An 18,038-nucleotide genomic window follows, 5' to 3' on the forward strand; every position below is an offset into this window, starting at 1 on the left:
GTCTAAATGGAGCTTAGGACTTCCCTTTAGAGAGAATGAGAGAAATGGAAGAGACCAGACGGGTTATATGGAGGGTAAAGATATGAAAGATGTGAGGTAATCTATCATCATTTTAACATTTACTAGATTAGTGATTCCAAACCTAGGGTTTAGCACCCCTCCAATGATTCATCTGAGGGATCAAATGATGATTAATAGGATAGAAAAGAAGAAAAGACTAAGTTCTTGTATACAAATGTAAATTAAGTTTGGATTTGTCTTTAATCTTTACTTTTTTTGTGAATTTATTGGATTTATTTTGTGAATTTATTGTTTAGTTTTGCCTCTTAAAGCCTAAACATTTAATAAAATCAGATGTCTAAAATGTAGAGTATATATGTAATGTATAAATGTTATACATTAAATATAAATATAATATATATATATATATATATATATATATATATATATATATATATATATATATATATATACACACACTGCATGATGGGTCACAAGTAAAAAAAGGTTGGAAACCACAGTACTAGATCATAAAAGACGAGTATGTAACAATATGTTTATGGCTGTAAACAATGCTGTGCAGGTAGCTAAAGTTAAAGGTCTGCTATGCTGGAATTGTCGCTTACTGTTTGTAAACAAAGTTGGCCCCTCTTGCCAGGGCCGGTCCTGACTAATTTGGTGCCACAGGCAAGATTTTAGCTGGTGCCCCTTGCATCACAGCCAATTCCACCTCCAATCATTGCATTTATAGACTCACACAGAACAACTTAGCTCTATGTCTTTGAGGTTGTTTTTACTTCTAGAAACATAAAGCACACTTGACGAAGGTCCAGCGGGAATGAAACATTAGTAATATCAATAAATTGTGATGCAGAACAAGAGCAGTGTGCGGTATCTTCTAGACTAAGTTTAGAAAAATTCTACATTCAATTCAAATTCAATATAAATAAGGTATTGTACAAAAACATATTAAAGAATTGAGTGCAAACAGAAATATTTATACATACAAGAGTAATGCACAAAAAAAACTAGAAATCTCAGTGCAATATGCACAAAGTAGCTGTGCCCAACGTCCGTTTTTAAATAAATAAATAAACTATTTATTTATTTATTGAAATATATTGGTTCATATATATATATATATAATTTATTTATTTCAGGATGTATTTCATTCAGGCATTTTTATAATGGCATTACATAAATAGCATTCATGGACAAAACATATATTTTCTCACATGATGCATGCTGTTGTTTGCTATAAGATTAACCTTACATAGAAGACTAATCAATAATAAAAATGCAAAGCTTGCAACTATTAATTTTCAAAAGGTTGGTTATAGGTAGACTCAGATGTAAATAAAAATGTATGCTTAACATTAGTTTCTTCGAGCAGCACACTTAAAATAAAGTGCATTTCTCAAAATGATGTTATCGTTAAACCCCAAACACCCAAATCGTTTTTCCAACTTTCCACGATGACTTTAAGGGGGGGAGTAACTGACGTTAACTCTATCTTTTCGTTATTTATTCATCACAAATTACCTGTCGTTTTCCCATTTCTCCTACTCTTCTCTATCTTCCGATATAATGACAGCGTTACATTTGGCTACTGATGGAGCGATTTAGGTTTCAAGTTGACGGTCAGTGGGTCAGACAGTGGGTCAATTACTTCAGATAACTCGCCCACGCCCATCCCCCACTATCAGGTAAGCCAAGAGCTAGGGGTGAAGGGGCTGGGGGCAACCCAGAAAATAGGGCATAATATATAGGCTATATAGGTTATTATGTTGGTTCGTGAGCTTATGGATGGATGGCGCCCATAGCATTCGCATACCACATATGCCTAGGGCTCACCCTGTACTCAGAGTGGCTTCTGCTGGTTTAGTAGAACATAACATGACAGTTCCTGTTCCGTAACAAACAGCCAACATGTTTAACTGCTTGAAATTTGAGCTGAAGAAAATAAAGAGGAGGGCCGCAAGAAAGAGCAGAAGAAACACTCGGAAGGAGGAGTGCCAGTGTGCTTAAACAGTAAATATGTTTTGTGCTCAACTTTGCATTCGTGTCTTTGAATGCGAACGATTCTGACAGGAAAATTAGCTTGCAGAATGACTGTATTGCTTTGCCAGCAGGCTATACTGAATTACTGTCCTGATGCCACTTCCTTCAAAGTTCAAAGGTCGCTTAAATTCAGTGAGTGACGAGCAGGGCTGATATTTGAAAGAAGGGTAAGACGTGCAGCCGTGAATGCCATTTCCTGCATATTTTAATGCACATTTTGTTGGTGAAATTTCTGAGTGTGATGATCGTGTAACTTGAACAGTGCAGATTAGCACTTTGCTCCTGAGCAAGATATGAACAAGCTGCTGATAGCCAGCTGGTTATTAAAAAATAGTACTTTGTTCTTGGTTGTTGCTTTCACAAATGTGCTCGTTTGGGATGACTTTTGATAAGGATGCCAAGGCGTTTCTCTTCTTTGAAGGTCTGTTTTACTGCTGATATTGTACTCAGTGACGCAGAGAGGTACATAGACAAATTAAATCATGCAATAGAAAGTCATTATTACACATTGTCAGCGCTACGTTTATCACAAATCAGTAAAATTATCGCAGACCGTCAGCCACACATGTCACATATTTAGTAACCTAACCTATTTAGCATTTACAAGCAGTAGGCTATGTAAACATTTCATGACAGATTTTTTTTTTTTTTTTTAAGGTAAGGTTGAATAATTGATAATTGATTTGTAACACTATAATAGAGTGAAGAGAGTGGTTCGAACAGCCCCCAGGGCCCGCCCACATTTTTGTGCATGATGCATCATCAGTCTTAGTCTTGTCATTATATGCAGTAGCTTTTAAATGAGTGTTGCCTCACAAATTAGGCTACAGTGATTGAAGGACAATAAGTTAAAGGCCATCCCTGTCAGTGACTATCTTGTGAATTAAACAACCATAATAAACTATTTATGACTGGTTTATGACATCCACTGGCAAACAAACAACTAAAACCCAAATAGTTGTTATCTGGTCTCTCCTTGAGTTGCACCACCTAAATCTTAAACAAATTTACAAAGTCAACAGCCTGTACCTCACCACAGTTTGTTGTGTTCAGGAAGTCACCTGCAGTCATTCACAGAATGTTTAAACAACAAACTAAAACACAGTGTTAACTGAGCCTAACTTCTAGTGTTGTATTTACATATGAATTTAATGTTTATCTACATGTTAACAGACCTGGTATCTCCTGACTAAGACTGGGGCCAGTCACTTATTAATTTAAATGACTCACTGACTGTCATCCAGCAATACTTTTGCACTTTCACCCCAGAACCTGATTTCACCATACGGTCATAGGATACTCTGGTCGGTCTGGTTTTAACAGACTCCTTGAATGTTTACCTTCACTTTAAAACATCTTGGTTTGCTGAGACGTCAGGCAGTTAGATAAAAACGTACAAGACAACACTTATCTAACAACCTCTTTTTCCCTGCCAACAGATGGAGCACGTCTCTCTCCCGCCACTGTCCCGTGTTGCCATTTGTGGTGGCACCCATGGAAATGAGATGTCAGGGGTGTACATGGTGAAAGAAATGCAGAAACAGAAGGTACATCGGACTGAATCTGTTTCTATTACTACCGTCTTATCAAATCCACGGGCTGTGGATGCTTGCAGAAGATACATGGAAACAGATCTCAATCGCTGTTTTACAGATGCCTTGCTAAGGTAAGGTTGAAAAAGACAAGTTGTATCAAAACTTTAACGTATATGGTTTAAAAGAGAATATGTACATTTGAAAGCTGCCTTGTAATAGCAAAATAAAACTGAAAACAGCTAGACAAGAGTATGCAATTATGCATGAGAAAACTCATTACATCATCTGGCTTCCAGTGCTCCCATAACAGACTCTACACCCTACGAGTTGAGGAGAGCCCAAGAGCTGAATGCTCAGCTTGGGCCCAAAGGAAGCCCAGAGGCTGTGGATCTGCTCTGCGACATCCACAACACCACTGCCAACATGGGCATGTGCCTCATCTTTTACTCCTTAGACTGGATCACCCTTCACATTTACAACTACATACAGGTAAGAGCTTCATAAAGTCATCCAGACAGATATTTGGAGGGATCACAATTTTACTTAACTAGTGCAGTGCCCGTTCAAAACATGCTTGTTTGGAACAAACCGATTGCTTGGCCTGTGGTATTGCTGCTTGCAGCCTTCTCGAGAACCGCTCATCTTATCAACTTCACACTCACACTGCGCTTCCTTGGGTCCTGAGTAGTACACCTGCCATGACATAGTTGCATCACATAGTTGCTTCCCCCTGTTTAGTTCTGACTCTGGGGACAACAAGCAGACCTGTCCCAGACGACCTGAGAGGTCTGGGTGGTTCATAGTGTACTAGCAGATCAGAAATGTATTTTGGCCCTAAACCGTTTAGTGATTTATAAACCAGCAAAAGTTTTTTGAAATCAATTCTTTGGGGCACTGAAAGCCAGTGTAAAGACTTCAGTACTGGAGTGATGTGATCCACTTTCTTGGTCTTAGTGAGGACTCGAGCAGCAGCGTTCTGAATCAGCTGCAGCTGTCTGATTGATTTTTTAGGGAGACCTGTAAAGACTCCGTTACAGTAGTCAAGTCTACTGAAGATAAAAGCATGGACAAGTTTTTCCAAGTCCTGCTGAGACATAAGTCCTTTAATCCTTGATATATTCTTAAGGTGAATAGGCAGACTTTGTAATTGTCTTAATGTGGCTGTTAAAATTCAGGTCTGAGTCCATGACTACACCAAGATTTCTGGCTTTGTCTGTTGTTTTTAACATTGTCGTTTAAAGCTGAGCGCTGACTTTTAATCGTTCCTCTTTTGCTCCAAAAATAACCACCTCAGTTTTTTCTTCATTTAATTTAAGAAAGTTCTGGCACATCCAGTTGTTAATTTGTTCAATGCACTTAGTCAGTTTTTGTATTGGACTATAGTCCCCTGGCGATAAGGTAAATGTAAATTTCTGTGTCGTCCGCATAACTATGGTAACTTATTTTGTTGTTTTGTTGCTTTAGATGTATTATGATATTTAGATATGAAAAATATTGGATTGGATTTCACTATTTTAACTCATTGTACCCCGCAACAACTTACAGAAGGCCCCCAAAGCACTTACTAAATATGCAACTCAACTGTATAGTACTGACTTACTGTGTATTTCTACTTCAGAGGAAAACATTATACTACTACATTTACCTGACAGAGAAATATTGATTACATTCCAGATTCAGATTTGACTCACACAATACATTAAAACATGATGCATTATTATTCATTAAACTATTAAGAAGTATATTAGAGTTACAAGTTCCACCTTGAACAGACGTTAAATAAATAAAATAAATGAATGATAGATGTTAAATAAAAGTACATTGTGCTGATAATGCCTCTCTTTCACTCTTCACTTGAAGTAAACATTTGAATGCAAGACTTGTACTGTGCGGTATTAATACTTTTACTTCAGAAAACAAACAACCTTTTTAGCAGGCCTTCTTCATCTACCACTGCCAATACCAATATTTAAAGTTGGAGAGAGGTTAAAAGTAAAGGAAGACACAGTCTAGCAGTTGTTTTTGTCAGTCACAGTGAGCGCTTGTTAGAAAAATTATTGTTAATATTAAATCTGTTTGCATAAGAACACCATATTATTCTGATTGCTCTCCCACAAAATAACACAGAGCCATTGGCTATCTGGTCTGGAGCCTGAGGGGTCCGTGTACTTGGTGGCCAACGGATTTTCGTTTTGAAAGGAAAAAAACAAAAACGAAAAACGGCCAGTTTCCCAATTACCATTAGTAAATAGGAAAACAAAAAACGGAAAACAACCCATTATTCGTTTTTTGTTTTGATATTAAAAAACGAAAAACAATCTCGTTATCCGATTGTCTTTGATGTATTTGTAGATGGAACTCGAAAATTAAAATACGTGTGTATAAGTCGTATTCCTTAATTTTGCATTGGTATTTTTTTCGTGACCCGGAAGTTACTCCCGCCACGCCAAGACCCGCCCTTCAATAGCATTTATTGGCCAGTACCGCCTGTAAGATCCGTTCTGTGGATGCGCATAATTACGTAGTAGAAAACTAACAATGTCCCTGTGCGATTTGTAACTGTCGGTACACGATCCGTTCTGCCTGCACGATAGACTGTATATAAGTAACGTGTCAACACTTTACGACCAAACATTACAACTTTTTTATTAAATCTTTTTTTATTAAATCTTTATTATAGAATAGTCATAGCTACAAACATTGGAAACTTGTCACTGATCCAAAACCGTGTAGCGACATCGTTGTTGTGTTGTTTACGTTAATGTTTTTACCTTTAATACTTCGTCTTGACTAATAACCATAGACTGTCTATTATTAATGCGATGAAGTGTAAACGTACATAAGTGTCCTTTTGAAGATGGGATGACAGCTCTCCCAGCCACCACTGCTGTATACCACTATAGTAGCTACATGCTAACGGCAGTAAACACTATAGTAGCTACATGCTAACGGTCATCTTAGCTGGCAATGTTGTTAAATTCTCCCCAATTCCGGGTCACATTCCTGCTGAAACATGTCCGATTGTGTAGTGTTTGGTCTGCGATTTTTGACGTTAGAAAGTGCTGCTTCGTTCCACTACAATCTAACGTTAGCATACTCATAGCTAAATATTGTAGCTGCATGCTAACGCGACATAGAGGAGCATATATAGCTAGCTATGTACGTATATAGCAGGACTTTGTACCGTAAAAAATCACCAATAAAGGCTTCTAAACCAAATACTAAACAAATACAAATACAGTAAAGTGACCGGAATTAGGGGTGAAATGTCCAGCATTGAGCTACATAATAGTTTGCTAGGAGTATGCTGGTCTCTCACAGAGATCTCATTTGTAGCCCTGTTTTTACCTGATACTTTCATAAAAGTACAAACACATGAAGTGAGAGGTATACACATGCTTAAACTTTATTTAAAACATGGTTAACCTGAAGCAGGACGGAGTCATGACTTAAAACACCAAAGCAAGGCTTCTAGCTCAGGCTAGCTAGCGTTAGCAAATTACCTTCAAAGTTGTAAAGAAATGACGAAACGTAAAATTTGATGCCTTTATTTAATTTGCTACATGGTGTTGTACTGGATGGCCAGACGACGCTCCGTATATCATTAACAGATACTTTAGGCAACTCCAGCAAACACCTTGTAAACTTCATCTTTGCCATCATAACGGTCTACTGTCACTGTCTAATGTTTTCTTCCGGTAACCGGGAATGTCCAAACATCCTTATGCCAATGCGTGCATAGAGCTGTGAAGTTTGCCGGTGTTCGCGCAAGCGTAGAACTGATCAGGCAGTGCACAGAACGGATTTTACAGGCGGTACAGATCGGGTACTGACAAAGGAATAAGATTTATACACACATTTTAATTTCCGAGTTCCATCTACAAATACATCAAAGAAAATCGGATAACGAGATTGTTTTTCGTTTTCTAATATCAAAACAAAAAACGAATAATGGGTTGTTTTCCGTTTTTTGTTTTCCTATTTACTAATGGTAATTGGGAAACTGGCCGTTTTTCGTTTTTGTTTTTTTCCTTTCAAAACGAAAATCCGTTGGCCACCAAGTACACGGACCCCTGAGGGCAGAACATGCAAGACATTTTACAGTTAAACAAGACTACAGCCATGGAAGTGGCTCTGTGATACTGCACAGCTGTGCTTTGAGCTAAATGCTAACATCTGCACGCTAACATGCTTACAATTACAATGCTAACATGCTGATGTTAAACAGATATAATGTTAACCATGCTCACCATCATAGTTTAGCGAATCAGCTTGCAAAGATTAGCTAATGTCAAATCTCAAACGGCTGAATTGAAGCACTAAATAGTTATAAATAGCCGACCTGTCTGGTTTTCAGAGCAAGATGACCTCTGCACCTGTGAGAGCAATCCAGATGGATATACCCATTTCTGAGGCTTATTCCCTGGAGTCAGTAGGAAAACGTGGCATCTGTAAGTGTGTGTATATGTCTGTCTGCATCTGAATAATTGAACAGATTAAAGTGTAGGATGCTGAAAATGTTTCTCTTGTTCTCTGCAGCGATAGAGGTCGGTCCTCAACCCAACGGCGTGACCAGAGCTGATATCTTTAACATGGCGAAAGAGGCAGTGGATCTCACACTAGAATGGCTTCAGAAATTGAATTCTGGTAAGAAACAAGTTCTGGTATTTTGTAAGGGATACAGTCATTCCTAAAAAGCATGTTATGGTGTGCTCTAATAACAAGCCATGGGTCACTAAATCCCTGAAAAATGTGCCAAATAGAAAACAAAGGGCCTGGCTTAAAGGTGACAGAAAGGTTAGACAGAAAAAATAATGCTAATTAAGAGCGCCATGTTACAATACAAAAATAAGATAGAGGAAAACTTAAGCAGCAACAATTTGAAGACAGCATGGTACGGTATGGTAAATGTATCCAATGGTGTGATGAGCCTCTCAAACTAAATGCCATGAAGACCAAGGATATGGTCATTGATTTTAGGAAATCATCTCTCCCACCATCTTAAACCTTCATCAAAGGAACTGGCATTGAGTTTGTAGAACATTATAAGTATCTAGAAACAGTCATTGATAAAAAACTTTAACACTGGGGATAATTGAAGCAATGTAAAAAAAATGTAATAATGTGACTGAAGTTTTCAAATGACCTCGCTACATCTGTAACTGTGAGCCTCCTTGAGTAGACCAGCATTTCTACTTATTGCTGTACTTTGCCAACAGGAAGTACTTTTGAAGGCGGTGAGGTGGAAGCATACACTTTGGTGAAGAGTGTAGACTACCCAAGGGATCCTACAACCAATGACATTACTGCTGCCATTCACCCCCAGCTGCAGGTACAGGACAAGGACAAGATGCATGCACATATAAGCCTTCACTTAAAGCGACTATAATCTATATTTTTAGAATAACAATGCATCAAATGACAATGTGAAAGGGGTCACTCGTAGTGATGAATCTGCACAGAATTACCTAGAATCTGCAGCTCCCCTTGACTTTATGGAGTTTTAAAACAAATTTTGGCTCATTGATTAGCTTTTCAACCCACAACTTTACTGTTTTAGTTCACTCTTGTTTTGTCAGTGTGGTTTCGTTCGTAGCAGGTGGCTGTTTTACAGTAAACCCACAGTACACTACCTAAAGACAGTTAGCTGGTGAACACAGTGGAGCATTTAGCAGCTAAAGCCATTACATTACATGTCATTTAGCTGACGCTTAAAAGCGACTTCCAATTGCTATACATATATATGTCAGAGGTCGCACGCCTCTGGAGTAACTAGGGTTAAGTATCTTGCTCAGGAACACATTGGTTGATGTATCACAGTGGGAATCGAACCCAGGTCTCCCATACCAAAGGCATGTGTCATATCCACTGCACCATCACTACCACCTTCAGCCCTTAAATGAATGCTAACTCTTGAATGAAACTCTTTTCTGACAAGTTTGCTCCCCATATCAACTTAAAAGGTGAGGATTTGTCAACGTTCTTTGTACTAACAACTAGTGGTCTGGTGCCACCAAGTGGCCACAAAACCAGTTATTGCAAGTAAAAAAGCCTGTTTCCCCAAATGTCAAACTAGTTCTTTAAACAATGCTTCATAAGGTAGTCCCATTTGCACAGTGTATGAATTAATTAAGCCTTGATTTTGGTGAACTATGACAGTAACAGTTAATACCATATTTACATTCAAAAGCTGCCCTCAAGCATAATGACTAACTTGTGAGCATTCTCTGTCTTTTTCCAGGATAATGACTTCAAGCTTCTCAAACCAGGCGACCCCATCTTCCTGTCATTTTCTGGGGAGACGGTGAAGCATGAGGGGGAGGAACTCTACCCTTTATTTGTAAATGAATGTGCCTACTATGAGAAGAAGATTGCTTTCCATTTAGCTAAGAAAGTCACCTTGGCCTTCCCGTCTATAAGTGTGAAGAAAGAGGACTGAGAGTACAGAGACAGAATGAGACCAAGATGTAGACTTTAAATTGTAATTGTAAAAAAAATAATTGTAAAAAAGAATGTGTACACTATATATATAATTTTTATTTTAATAATCACAAATGCACAAACAAATGCAATGATGATTTAATATTCTACAGGTGCCGGACACTACGGATTACCTCATTATCCTGTTTAGCAATCCACTACAGCAGCTCTGCAAGAGTACTACCTCTGTAAGGGCCTACAGAAGAGACTCGTGTGTAATACCAGAGTTGTTATTGTACTTGACTGAATGATATTGCACAGGTGCTGGATTTATAATCCTCCACTCCCTGTAAATGAACTAGACTACTTGGACATTGATCTTTTTTGCACTGACAATGATATAAAACACCATGTTTGAATACATGGCAACATGGATCACTTTTCAATAGTGACTTTTGAATTCTAACATGCTGATGTTTAGCAGCTTTAATATTTACGATGTTCTCCAACTTAGTTTAGCATGCTAACATTTTCTAATTATCACTAAACACAAAGTACAGCTGAGGCTGACGGGCATTAGCTTTACAGGTATTTGGTCATAAACTAAAGTATTGCATTGCTATGCCCAGATTTTTTTTTTTTTATCGTTATCGCAATATCAACTTGCGAAATACACACTCACGAATCAAGAAAGACTACAACATATCGCACTTTTTCTAACTTTTTTTAGTTATTAGAGAGTATCAGTAGAAAACTCCACTTAAAAGTGTAACTATCAACATATTTTTTTTTAAATGGTGCCTTTTATGTCCAATTCAGTGTTCAATTTGTTTAATAACATGTTGGAAATTTTCATTTTTTTTAAATTCAAAAAGCAATTTGCTGTATTTTAGCATAATACTGAAAGTAGCCGAGTATAACTGAGTACACTTAATATCAGTTTATTTATCGCAAGCAATATCATCGCGATATTCAACAACATATCGCATATTGTATATTTTCCTCTTATCCTGTAGCCCTACTAAAAAAAGCAATAGCTATCAAAAAGCATCTCTGTAATTTTTATATAATTGTAAGGATTAATGATGATGTTTTACTAATTCTATTACAACGGATCACACAAAAACAATACGTCAGCAAATGTCAAATTTATAGATACAGAAACAGGTACAGTGTGCTTCAAAAAAACATTTATAAAAGCCAGAGTGTATACATATCAGACGAGTAACAAAACATTGTGACCAAAAAAAAAAAAAAAAAAAATCACAATTTCTATTCTGGTGCTGTGAAATTAGTTGTTTTGGACACACGAAAAGTAACAAATTCATTAACTTTCCAGACAAATGATTTTCACTTGCAAATAAAGATTTTGCAAATTCAACTGTCACTCTCTTTGACTCTGGAGTATCACCAACAAACATTTAAAAGGCTTTAATTGTTTCAACACTGGTATTTGGCGAACCAGTCAGTTAAGTAACTGATGAAACTGAGCTCTAATGAACAGAGACTGCAGCCACAATTAAAAAAACATTTAAGAAGGAGCTTAACAAATGTAAAATGGCAGTAGTATAATCTGGGGCTGAAACATTAGAATTTAAATGTTACAAAGAGATCACAGGTTTGCGTGAGTGGTCGTCAAATCAAATTTCAGTTTTTTTTAACATTGAAATTAACCGCGTTAATAAATACTAGATCTATAAACACAAGGGACAATGGGAGATTAGTGGTTACATTTAGTCAACACATACCACAGACTGAAATCAACAATTTCCACAGATGACAGAAATGTCATCTTAAAAAGGCATGCACAGGAAAGGCTTGACAGTTAAGATTATGCAAAAATAAAATCATACAAAAAAAATAAAAAAATTAGGCTTGTGTAATATTTTTCATGCAAAACTTTAGAAAGCTACCCTGACTTGCTTGAAACTGCATGTCTGAAACGTTTGTGCAAGTTTATAAGCTATAAATGATTTAAGGGCAATGTGGTGAGCAGCTTTAGAATCAATGGTAACCGAAAAGAAGGCATTTAAGTACGGCACAACAACACAGTTAACACCAGAAATAACAAATGATCCACAATATCTGGGTGTTAAAATACATTAAAGAACATGCTTTGGGTAAGATACAGGTTAGAGATGCTAGAAAACATAAGGTGAAATAACATAAGCCAAAGGTATTAAACCCCTGATTATGAGCACTTATGATGATTAGCTGCAAAATGGTTTGGTGTAGTCCTGCCTAGGTCTGTGATTTCATGTCATTGTTATTTTTATATTTAAAGATTGTTACGAAGAAGTGCAAAGTCATAACAATTACAGTCCAGAAACGTTGTTTTTTTTTTTTTTTTTTTTTTTTTAAAGAAAGTCCTCAGACCAGTCGGCTGTTTTAAGGGAAGTTGTTGTAGTAGTCTCTCTTTAGGCTACCCTGTAAGCAGTCATGCGGGTGTAGTTTTTGCGGTGACTCCTGGCCGCCCACAGGAACAAAGCAGCTGCCATCATCTGCAGAGGAAAGGATATGAGGGCGAGGTAGAGGGACCAGCCCAGCGAGCCCTCCACCCCTTCTGGTGGTGGCGAATACTGTTGGAGCAAATCCACACCGGCCAGGAAACAGCAGACGGTGCCCAGAGTGCAAAGACCTGATGAGTAAAAGACGTAAAAGATGAACACCACGAAACAGCAAAATTTAAGCACCTCATTGTGTTCATAGAGGTGTGAAGGCAGTAGGAAGAAAAGAAAACAGAATGAATTTATATGTTGTGTCAGCTGAAACTAAACTACAACAACCGCCGCCGCAGATTAATGCTGAAGCCAATAAAAATCTAAACTGCAGCAGCTGGATCCTGGCTCCAAAGAAACTCCACTAGTATTCAATTCACTGAGACAATCACAATCACGGAAAATACTAATTTATTTAATATTTACCACAATCGTGATTTTGTTCATACAGCGTAATATAGCAGAGCCATAAATAAAGAAATAAAGGCCACCCGTGCTACCGTCAGAGGAAATTATTATTACACTTTTATTACATCTAACATGAAATGGCACATACTATGCACATGCATTTAATGAGTGAGGCAATTGTTTAGACCCTCATCTAGTAACTAAAATGAGAACACAGGACTCAGGATCTGTCTGATTAAGCTCAGATGATGATTGATGACATCATATGTTTGCTTTACTGTAATTAATCAAAGCAAAAGAAAGCTTTCAGAGGTTTGTGCGTCTGAGAAAGTAAAACGGTTAAAGTAGTCCCAATCAGGTGGGGATGTACGAGGAAGAACTCACCTTACAAGAAGAAGACCACAAGCAGCACCACCAGGCTGATGTAAGTTTTAAGTTTGAGAATCACCAGCTGGACACGTGTTAGGCACAAAAGGCGCTGGCGGCATATGGCGTGCCATACAAATACCCGCGACAATTGTTGTTTGCTACATTTGTTCCACCAAAAAGGCACATCCCAGCTACCGTGCCTTGACTACTTTAGTGTACATGCTTACTGACATCAATTGACACACGTCAAATTATGCAGCGCTATGCGATGTAGTGCGTTTGTGTTATACGATAACGAATAGTCTGCATTGAGTTGAATTTAGTATTATGTTGGAGAATTAACCGGTAGAGCATGTATTTTAATGTCAGTAGATTTTTTTCAATGACTGTTAGTTTAAAGAAGTGCACAGCAGCAGCTCTGCCTCTGTCTGCTCCTCTAAAACATACTGTGGTGAGTTCACAATGTAAAAAGGATATCATACATTTAGGAAGGTGTTTGCTTGACTAACGGGAGTCTCTTGCTACAGTACTCTCCACCACCCCAAACTTAAATTCCAACGTCCCTTTAGAAAATCACAGATGTTATGCCATTTTGTGCCATAGTCCATGGCAGGAATTGGGGAATATGCATGCATTTCTCTCACCTGCGAGTAGATGGAGCACTCCCACACCCAAGGTGGGGGTGAAGCTGCGGCACAGGCAGGCGCAGACCCCAACAAGGCCACCGAGGAACACCAAAGCCAGAGACACCAAGGGTAGGAGAAACTGGCACCTCCACAAGTCTGAAAACGGAGAGAACATTAACAAAAAAAACCTACATACAAAAACATTATCGTATGTTCAAAGATGTTAGGTGCACGTTAGGACCGTGATCGGAGGGAAACAGTGCAAATCATCAAAGGTAATTGGGACATTTTGGTCACCTAGAAATGTCTTATTCAGCGTTACCTGGTAACTTAAGGGATTTGCTAATTTTCTGTTCTGCCATACATGCAGATGAACGGCGCAAGTACCCAGAGGTCCGCGTTTACACGCTGGTAAAACTCCGCTGGATGTCTCCGTTCAAAAGGGTTTGAAATCGGCAACTTTTCCCTCTTTAGCGTTTAGCTTAGCGCCATTGCAACCATAAAACACTGGCTTGTCACCCACCTCAGCTTTTCACAGTCTATGGCTAAACATCACTTCACAATAGTGGTCTGTAAGTCTGGTGAAACTGGGTTAAAATGGAAGGAATGGCAGGATAAACAAAAAAAACTTTGTGTAATCTACAGCCGATGTTGGGGAGTAACAGAATACATGTACCAGTGTAACTGTATTCCGTTACAGTTACAATTTAAATAGTTGGTATTTAGAATACAGTTACATTGTTTGTTTTTTTTAAAGATCATATTTTGGGCATTTTAGGCCTTTAATTGACAGGACAGCTGAAGACATGAAAGGGGGGAGAGGGAGAGGGAGGGGGAGAGAGAGAGAGAGAGAGAGAGAGAGAGAGAGGAGAGGAGAATGACATTGCAGCAAAGGGCCGCAGGTCGGAGTCAAACCCAGACCCGCTGCATCGATGAGTAAACCTCTATATATGGGCGCCCGCTCTACCAACTGAGCTATCTGGGCGCCCAGAATACAGTTACATTGTTGAAATCAATGGATTACATGACGATACTTCTGTTTCACACAGTTTATTCACTCTCTAAATAAATTAAGGCAACTCCATGCATTTCCCAGAAACCCCAATATGAAAACGAAAAAATGAGCTATTTGCGTGATCACTGATAGAGGTAGAGATGGAGCCGGAATCGGCACAACAGAGCCAGGGCGGGAATGCGTTTCTATCTTGGAAATTCAAACAGCATCTCACATTAAAGAAAGAGAAGGGAGAACGAAATATAACTGTGCAGTGCAACCAACCTCCTTTCAGCGTCCAAATTACTCCACCTCCAAGCTGAAGAAGCATCTTAAAGTATTTTTTTTTTTTTAATTAGCCAAGGGTAGTCATCTGCTGTAGATTTACTGGTCACCTTGCTATTTTATAGTTGACGTGTGACTTTACATTCTCCTACGTGCTGATTTACTAGTCCCAGAGCCGTTGAAAGACTGACTAGCTCCGTTTGACATGCTAGCTAACGTTAGCTAAAATTAGCTCGCGGTAGTTTAAACTGCGGTTAGATTTTTGTAGTATGCAGTTCGGGACTACAAATACAACAATCTATCTGCTTGTTCAGGTACACATTCAGCCAGTTGGAACAGAAGAACACACCAGAATAGGCCTGTTTAGTAAGCTGTATGTGATGGCCGCATTCCTACACTTATAAATTCCAATTCAATGTGGAAGTAATCCAAGTATTCAGAATACGTTACTCAGATTGAGTAACGTAACACGTTAGAAATTACATTTTTGGGCATGTATTCTGTAACGGAATACGTTTTGAAAGTATCCTTCCCAACACTGTCTACAGCCATAGGGAGAACAGAGTAGACTCACATGTTCTCAGCAGATCCTCTTCGTTGTTATGGATTCCAGGGTATTTATACTTTGGTCTAAACTGCTGAGGAAGAGTGAAGCTCACACACTGCGTCTCCATCTTCGGATCTAACGTCAGAATCAGAGAGCAAAAATTCAACAGAGCTGTCATCATTTACCCATACACAGGCTGTGATGTAGGGTTGGGCAGCATGAGGATATACAGTACAAGAGACAATAGAAATGTGTTATTCCTCATTATTTATGTTGAGTTAAATATCCCCTTTATTGTCAGTGGTTGTATTGCTGCAAAATCGATGAGCTGAAGTGTTTTATGACAATATTGGAGTAACAGGTAGGGATGCACCGATTCAACTTTTCCTTTTAACTATCACCCTCAAGTAGGGCTGGGCAATATGGAAAAAATCAAATATCACAATATTCTTGACCAAATACCTTGATGTCATGTCATCAGAAATGTGGATTTAATGACAAAGTGTGTAAAGGCAAATAATAGAACAGCTAGAACAGTCTGTTGAGTTCAGAAAATTACATCACTTTACTCTAATGCAGCCTTCAAAACCAGGAAAAGACCACACTTAATATATTACGATTTTACGATATCCAAAATCTAAGACGATATCTAGTCTCATATCACGATATCAATATAATATCGATATATTGCCCAGCCCTACCCTCAAGTAACTTTTAAAGCTAGACAAAACTTTTTTTTCTGTACCGTTTTAAATCATTATCTGCTTGATCTGATGCTCTAGACATTATTTGTATTGCTTCCACCTTTTATTAAATGAAACATTCTTGATGTTTTCTCAAACATTTAAGTCACATTTTCCTGTAATGCAGCCAGACATATTTGTGTTAAAAGTTCTTAACTACAATTTAAAATAATCAATGTCAGGCATACGTATAAGCCTGCCTGCATAACATGAGTTAATAATGGGAGATCTACAGAACCTATTAGTGTGGGATTAAGGAAGCGTTGTGAAAGCTGTAGAGATGTCATATTTTGAAGAGGGGAGGGGCATACCTGGCTCTTTGAACCAGTGGGACTGGCTGGGTACCAGTATGCACCTCCACCACAGTCCCAGGGTGCCGTTCAGGCGGAACATGGTTTCACTGTAAGTCTTCTCATCAAACTCTCCATTGAAGAACTCCTCTCTGAGCTCGGAGGCGTTGCTCCCCTCACGTTTGACTGGTGGACAGCTGTACTGGTACCAGTGCTGCGTTCCCACAGCCACAGAGAGATACACTGTCGCCAGCAGGCTCAGCACCGAGCCGATGACCAGAGCTGTGGCATAGCGATTGTCTACCATGGTCTAGAATGAAGACAGCTTGATTTGAGGCTGTGTTTACAAGAAGGAACTGCTCTCTGGTGATAATTAAAAAAAAATCAAAATGCAGTTGGGCATTCACTGTGTGATGGTTACAAATTATATTTCCGCTTGGTATTTAGGCACCACGGCATGTCTGTTAAGTATTGTCAGGTAGTATGCCAGTGTCAAGAGTAGCTCAACATGATACTCTATTTAATCAATGTCCCAAACACAGATGAGGCGTTCACAACCTGCCGAAGAAGCAAAGATACACACAGGTTAATGTTTAGCTGGCTAATGTTTTAAGTGTCAAATGCTGTATTATATCCTGTTTACGTAGTTGTTTAACCGAATTGGTAAGCTACAAATGACAACAGTAAGGTGTTGTTAGCTTGTTGTTAGGGACGTTGCAGCTAATTAACTGTTTCATTCAGCTAATAATAACAAATGTACAACTAGCTAAGTTAGCATCTTACTAACGTTAGCTAGCTAGCTAACGCACTTATCTAGCTAGTCACAGCTGGCTGCATACGTATGGAGACATTCCACTCAACGTTATAGATTTAACTCAAGGTCGTTGTTTACCTCATCGATGGACAAAACTTCTTAATATTAGCGTTATTTTTTCTGCTCGTTGGACTTCAAGCAGCCCTCCGCACTCTTCTTCTACGTTGATAGGTTTTCTTCTTCCTTTTGATTTTTGACGGTGGTTAGGCGCACTAGCGCCCCCTTGTGCTTCGGAGCGTGGACCAGATAGCAAACCTTGCTCAAGAGAAATTTTGAAAAAAGACAATCTGCCGGTACTACTTAAGAGCATCATTATTGTCGTAATACAATTTTCAACAGTAAATTGTCCTGTTCAGCTCCTATCTTGATCAGTTGTAGGGGTCCTTATCTAAAAGCGTTTGTTTATATTCTGTTTATAGGGGATCATTGAGAGTAGTATCAAGGTTCA

The 18,038-nt window shown here is 38.5% G+C and overlaps 2 protein-coding genes across 9 annotated transcripts; one reads left to right on the forward strand and one right to left on the reverse strand.

Moving 5' to 3' along the window:
- On the forward strand, positions 1-10,868 carry LOC116034328 (N-acyl-aromatic-L-amino acid amidohydrolase (carboxylate-forming) B-like). 7 transcript variants are annotated; one of them, XM_031276963.2, is made up of 8 exons: positions 1,791-2,031; positions 2,108-2,228; positions 3,501-3,727; positions 3,893-4,085; positions 7,954-8,047; positions 8,136-8,243; positions 8,816-8,928; positions 9,838-10,868. In XM_031276963.2, the coding sequence occupies exons 3-8, from the start codon at positions 3,501-3,503 to the stop codon at positions 10,033-10,035; spliced, it is 933 nt and encodes a 310-aa protein (XP_031132823.1). In that variant the 5' UTR covers positions 1,791-2,031; positions 2,108-2,228; the 3' UTR covers positions 10,036-10,868. The 7 variants fall into 7 exon arrangements, with proteins under 7 accessions (XP_031132825.1, XP_035855939.1, XP_031132824.1 ...); XM_036000048.1 differs by lacking the exon at positions 1,791-2,031 and adding an exon at positions 2,324-2,394 and having other exon boundaries at positions 2,067-2,228; XM_031276965.2 differs by lacking the exons at positions 1,791-2,031; positions 2,108-2,228 and adding an exon at positions 1-96.
- An 826-nt stretch (positions 10,869-11,694) lies between these two features.
- Positions 11,695-17,785, reverse strand: cldnd1b (claudin domain containing 1b). 2 transcript variants are annotated; one of them, XM_036000049.1, is made up of 5 exons: positions 17,669-17,785; positions 16,798-17,334; positions 15,771-15,878; positions 13,936-14,073; positions 11,695-12,654 (listed from the first exon to the last, which is right to left on the reverse strand). In XM_036000049.1, the coding sequence occupies exons 2-5, from the start codon at positions 17,081-17,083 to the stop codon at positions 12,434-12,436; spliced, it is 753 nt and encodes a 250-aa protein (XP_035855942.1). In that variant the 5' UTR covers positions 17,084-17,334; positions 17,669-17,785; the 3' UTR covers positions 11,695-12,433. The 2 variants fall into 2 exon arrangements, with proteins under 2 accessions (XP_035855942.1, XP_031132829.1); XM_031276969.2 differs by having other exon boundaries at positions 15,771-15,880; positions 16,791-17,139; positions 17,669-17,783.
- Between the last annotated feature and the right edge of the window lie 253 nt (positions 17,786-18,038).

This window comes from Sander lucioperca, chromosome 4, assembly GCF_008315115.2.
Source record: "Sander lucioperca isolate FBNREF2018 chromosome 4, SLUC_FBN_1.2, whole genome shotgun sequence".
Classification (NCBI taxonomy): domain Eukaryota; kingdom Metazoa; phylum Chordata; class Actinopteri; order Perciformes; family Percidae; genus Sander; species Sander lucioperca.